Source organism: Artemia sp. Qi Xiang Cuo, chromosome 1, assembly GCF_049724085.1.
Source record: "Artemia sp. Qi Xiang Cuo chromosome 1, ASM4972408v1, whole genome shotgun sequence".
Lineage (NCBI taxonomy): Eukaryota > Metazoa > Arthropoda > Branchiopoda > Anostraca > Artemiidae > Artemia > Artemia sp. Qi Xiang Cuo.
Window position 1 is genome coordinate 79,742,305 of NC_142794.1, and position 6,000 is coordinate 79,748,304.

General features: G+C 35.8%; 1 protein-coding gene across 1 annotated transcript in view; it reads right to left on the reverse strand.

Moving 5' to 3' along the window:
* LOC148956776 (RNA 3'-terminal phosphate cyclase-like protein) overlaps positions 1–6,000 on the reverse strand; it is an 85,593-nt gene that overhangs the window by 15,191 nt on the left and 64,402 nt on the right. The window contains exon 2 of the mRNA XM_089087255.1: positions 1,021–1,256. Within this exon, the coding sequence (XP_088943381.1) occupies positions 1,021–1,256 (236 nt within the window). The remainder of the gene's footprint in view (positions 1–1,020; positions 1,257–6,000) is intronic.

The window sequence follows — 6,000 nt, forward strand, 5'->3', positions numbered from 1 at the left end:
TGAAAAAATGTGGGTTTTTTTATACCTACAATAAATTTCGTTCGCTGTAAAAATAATTATTTGCTTACGAAAATGATGATTCAAAGCTCTAAAAATTCTTCTTTTGCCTTTAGAATTTATTATAAAATATTTATTTATTCTTTTTCTTATAGTTAAACTTTGCTACAATATGCCAGATACACTTTGAGTCATTTTTATCTAGGAAATTATGATTTGGCAGAGAAATAGTCATAAAAGAGCTCTAAATATTATTTTTGCCAACAAAAACGTTGCTGTATTCTTAATCTGATACATCAGTATTTAATTTTTACCAGTGTATGCACATGAATTCATTCTAAAACCTTTTATAAAACAAGTAAAAAAGTTGAATGCTACTGAAAGGTTCAAAAACGAAATACCTGCCTGCATAGGGTTCCCAATTTTAAGACAGCTTTGAAGACAACAAATAAAGCAGAAATTTTTTCTGAAGACTGGCTAGATTGCAAAATCATTCCAGGGGGTTTGAAAAAAGGGGGGCTTCTTTACTCAAGAAAAAGCATCATACTTTTTTCAACTCTCTACATAACTTTGCCTTTTTTGTTAATTTTTGGTCTTGCAGGGCGGAGGGGGGGGGCTAAACATTATGTTAGCCTCCTTTTGGTCATTCTGGTCTAAATAGCTCCTTTCCTGTAAAAGATATTGCCTACGAATGCAGTTTCTCATGTTTAGCCCTATATATTTTGCTAATAAATAAATAATTAACCCTCCTCACTATATAATCGTTAGAGCTATGTGCAACTATGAGAACAGCATCATCCAGAACCACAAACTCTGAATATCCTTAATATGGCTGATAAAAAGAAGAAAACTGGATGACCTAAAATTTATTAAAAATCTAAAATTCTCTGAAAAAAAATGTAAAGACCTTGTTGTTAGGGTTTGACATAGCCTCCTTTGCTTCAGTGATAAACGTGAAAGGAGTTCAGTTTTAACTATATATTTTCTCATTTGTACTTTTATAATGTTAAAAAATATCGTTACTTGATCATTTGTCACTCCTCTCAGCACTATCTTCAAGGGCTTCTTGCAAAAGGGGGCAAGTTGCATAACAGATTCGAGATAATAGCCAATCCCTCGCTGGCATGAACAATCATGTTCGATGGGACCTCCAACCAATAGTCCAGGTTGAAAATAAATTGCTGTACCAGTTTCGTTAACTTCTACTTTTGTACCATTTGTAATTTTATCCAATAATCGAATAAAACCAGCTTCGTATTCTGAAAATTTTGAGAAAAATTATTAAAATGGCTCAAAGTGTGTATTGTAAAATAATGCAATAAAAAAAAATAAAGAAATAACAGACAGACAACTTCATCTACTATAAAGGAAAAATGACATTAGTTATTAAAGAAAAGGACAAAATGTAGGTAAAATTATTTCTTGAGAGATGAGCTATTGTACCATATTATACAAAATCATGTATATATTGCAGAAGAACTGTCATATTTTAGTCAAAACACACCCAAGTCACAGCAATATTTTATCAGAAAAGAGCCAATAAAACAAACTGTTTGAGCAAGTAATCTGAGTTCAAGAATGAATAGAGTCCCTGGCAAGTCCACTTTGAAGCCAACACCCCCAGGAACACATTAAACAACAAGCCAAATTTGAAATTACCCAATAGTCCTTAGATATCATTGGGCCAATTTAAACTAATTGGTTATGCTACATAATAGGTAATTCATACTCATTCACCAGGAACTCCTATAGTTGAGTATTAAAATTGAATTACAGACAACCACTCAAATAAAAAAGAAGTTTTGGTGTAAACATTACACATTTAATTACAAATTGCTACTAAATTGGCCATAAATCATAGCTCCCTTTTATTATTACCAATTTTGAGCACCAATTATCATTCATGCAGTATACATGTCATTGATAGACAAAAAGTTAAAGTTGGTGATTCTGCAACTGGTGCAGAAATTCCTTATTTTTCTCCATTATTTTTTTAATCCCACTTAAATTCTTTAATTTTCATTAAAAAGTACAGAAGACAACTGTTACTTCTCTACTTCACATGTTTCTTTCACCAAAATAATCCAAAATTAGGGACATACTTCCTCTTGTTGGGTCTGACCAGAATTAGCATGACCTCCCTTGATGCCCTGTCTGCTATTATTTTTTCTCCCAAGTCTTCAATTGTATTTTGAGCAAACCCATGCTTCCACAAAGTCATTAGAGTCTATGACCTTTTTAAGGGAGTCTTGAAATGCAGCTTTTTCCAGAAGAGTTAAAGCTCATGTATTATAAGATTTGAACAACAACCCTGATGTTCTGATTATATATACTTTATCAATATCATTTTTTTTCTGATCTAAGAGAGATAAAGCTACTGACACCCTTTTTGGCAGAGCCTTTTTATTGCTTTTTCCATTAAGTTTATTGTTTTGCACACTTTTTTTTCGAATTTTTTTACATTATGTATCATAGCTCTTCCAGTCCCTTAGGGAAGGCAATTCCCAGCAAACCAATCAGCGTACAGATACTGAGATCTCTATTGCAGTATCTCCAATCCCTGATGATAACAGCCTGATACCATGATACCTGGCCCGGAGTCCCAAAATTCTCATGCTGATGTCCAGCTGACCAATGATTTCCAGACACTTGAAAGAAAGTAGAAACGCAAAAAGCCCTCTGCTAGTCCCCCTGAAATAATTGGAAACCTTGCACAATCCAAGCTATTGAAATTAAGAACAAACTCATTATCCTTTTCAATCCAACTATGAAGGAGCAAGCTTTTGCTCCCAAAGATATTGTTAAGATAAGAATGAACCTCTTTAAACTTTTTATATGTAGTTTCACTGTGAGCATAAACAAAAATGGCTCTTAGACTGTTATGTTCCGAGACAGAAAAGATGCATGCTACCCCATTAACTAAAATGGAAATGACAATATCTCTGTTATAGCATGATATTGAATAATTACCTGAATTGTGAAAGACTCAAATTTTTCGAAACTTGGACACACAACTGTTCTACCTCTGACTTAAGTGCCATAACTGTCATAGCAACAACTCATTTTCCTCTGGAATAAAATTCACTGCAATTGTTAATTTACAAAAAATGATGGTAAACATCAGTCCAAAGATCATACATTATTCCCAAAATATGCACAACATGACAAAGTTATGAAAATGGCCCATCAAGAAAATATAAATACCTGCAATAGAGCTTGCCTGGCTAGCCAAGAAGTCACCTACCATGGAAAAAGTGGGTTAGCATAGTAGCAATGCTACTTGGCAGTTTTCATCTGTTGTCAGATTTTGAAATTTGTTGGCAGATTTGAAATTTGTTGGTTGATTTGGCAGCTTTTGCTATACTGTTGAATTCTGCAACTGGCTGCATTGGAACTTTTCCCATACCTGGATGTCACCTTCTCCATGAATTATTAATCCTAAGGAAATGAACCCAACCCCTGGTTCCATATCCCATACAATGATCAAATTCAGTTATTATTATTTTCTGTCCCACCCTCAGCTATCTCAACTTCAGCCCATCAATGAGCACTCCAATGCAAACAATATCCACCATACCCTCTAAAATAAAGGACCTGACCATAACTTAATGTCTGGCATAGTTGCAACCCCATATAGCAAACCTACAACAGGCCAACATTACCCAACAAATAGATAGGGCTCCCAACTATTGGCCAATCAGTATTACTTCTGCTGTTAAGAAAAATCATAGAAGGCATTGTAAATGCTGCTGCTCTCAAACATTTGGCCACAAATAACTTTCTATCAAAACACGAACACAGATTCCAATCAGCTAGATCAATTGAAACAAATCTGATTGACTCATACAATTGCATAACTGAGCTCCTTGACCAAAGTCTCCCAGTTGGTATGGTTCTACCAGACTTTTCTAAAGCCTTCAATAAAGTCTGTCATCTAAGGCTCCAGCTGAAACTGAAAGCAATTGGTAGTGAACTGGATTATGTCTTTCTTGAAGAGAAGGAAGCAGGCGGTCAATGTTTTGGTGAAGGTGGTACAGCTTTCTATTCTGAAATAGCAGAGGTCTTGAGTGGGGTGCCTCAAGGAAGTGTTTTGGTACCTACACTTTTCAATATCTACATTAACGACGCTCCAAAACCGTGGTAACAGCCTATGTGAGACTATTGGCCATGACACAACAGGGTTAGCCTACTAGCCAGACCTAGATTGCTTTACAAATGGTATGGAGACTCATTTATGTGAAAAGTGCAAGGTTCTCCATTCTGGAGGAAATAACCCACGATGGCAATATTCAATGTTATCAAATTCTGGTGAGAGATAACTAATTTCCAAGAGTACCTCAGGTAGAGGTTTGGGTGTTGTTGTGGATGAAGACCTCAAATTCAACTGCCACACCCGTGCTGCAGTAGCAGGGGCTAACCAGACTCTTGATATCATCAAGCATACAATCACTAGTAGATCCCCAGCAATAGCAACTAAACTCTATGAAAGCCTGGTAAGACCTAGATTGGAGTATGCAATGTGCTTCGCCATGCCAATTAATAAAACAGACCAGATGGCTTTCCAATCTGTTCAAGGAAGGGCGACTAAATATGCAAAGGGCCTCAAAGATAAAGAGTGTGGATGTTAACTATAGAGCCTCAAGCTACCAGCTATGACATATCATCAACACAGAGGCAATATGATAATGACCTATAAGTTGTTCCAGTCTGACAACAAAGAAACGTTTGAACCTGTCCTGTTGTCAAGTACCAGAGGTCATTCAGCAAAGCTGTTCTGCAAGCATGCCAAGACAGGAAAAAGAAAAAATTTCTTTTACAATTGAATCATAAGTCTGTGGAATGGCCTAAACAAGATGACAGTGGGATCTACAGCAATCAATAGCTTCAAATCAAGTCTCAACAAGGACTGGGAGACAAAACCATGAATCAGTCAATGAGACGCAGAAGATGTCCCACAGCCCCATCATCACTAACTGGAATACACAGGATTTTTTCATATCACTAGCAAGTGCGATTTAAGTGAGCAGATATTTCTAATATTGAATCTGGTAAATTATTTGTTACTGGGGGGTTAAAAATGCCAGACAATAGGCTAAGGGGATAAGTGGCTCAGATTTTGCCTCTCTTAACAATCCTTGCCAAGAAACCCTTATAACCACAAACTCACTCTCACTGGTACAGACAATTGTTAATAAAAAGAAAAAACTTTTAGACCTAGTCAAGCCCTACCTCTATTGCCATACAAAATTGCCAAAATTGACCTAAACTATGGAATATCTGCTTTGACTAGGAGCAATCAATCACAGACATGAACCTTATGATACAATTTTTAAGAAAAGCTGGCCTAGGCTATAGCATAATTTGAGAAAAACTATCACAAACATTAACTGAAAATTCGACTACTTTTTCCTTGTTTTAGTTAACTTATCTCCATGAATTGGCATTAGTAATTGATTGTCAGTCATGATTTGGTAAGGCTTCCAAAAGCATTATTCATTTGACAAAATTACTGATTTACAAAACCGTGAGGTTTGCTTTGAAACAGTGTAATTCACTGTTTTGATTATGCCATGAGGATAATGAATTGCTAGGCAGCTTGCAGACATTGCATTTTATGGACTGCAGAAACTAAGATGATGTGATTTCTGTTTGGAAAAATCGAGTATTTCAAACTTGTTACACATATTCCTTCTCTCTGATTTCCTAATACTTTGGAGAACCCCTACACTTGTCTATACAGGAAAAAAAGATGTGATATCATTCAAACTTACAAACCAATGAAAGTCAATGTTGTCCCAGCACTGTTTCCTGTTGTTGGTCCTAATTTAAGAACCAGAGGTCATTTTCAGGAAATTGTAAAGTAGTCTAGCCAAACCAGAGATTGTACTCAATAATTTTCCTCAATGATTGGGACAGACTTCCGGAAGATACAGTTACTGTCAATATTTTCAGATGAAAGCTTGAAGCTGAGTGGTCCTTGAGAGAGTGGAAACTTGACTAGAA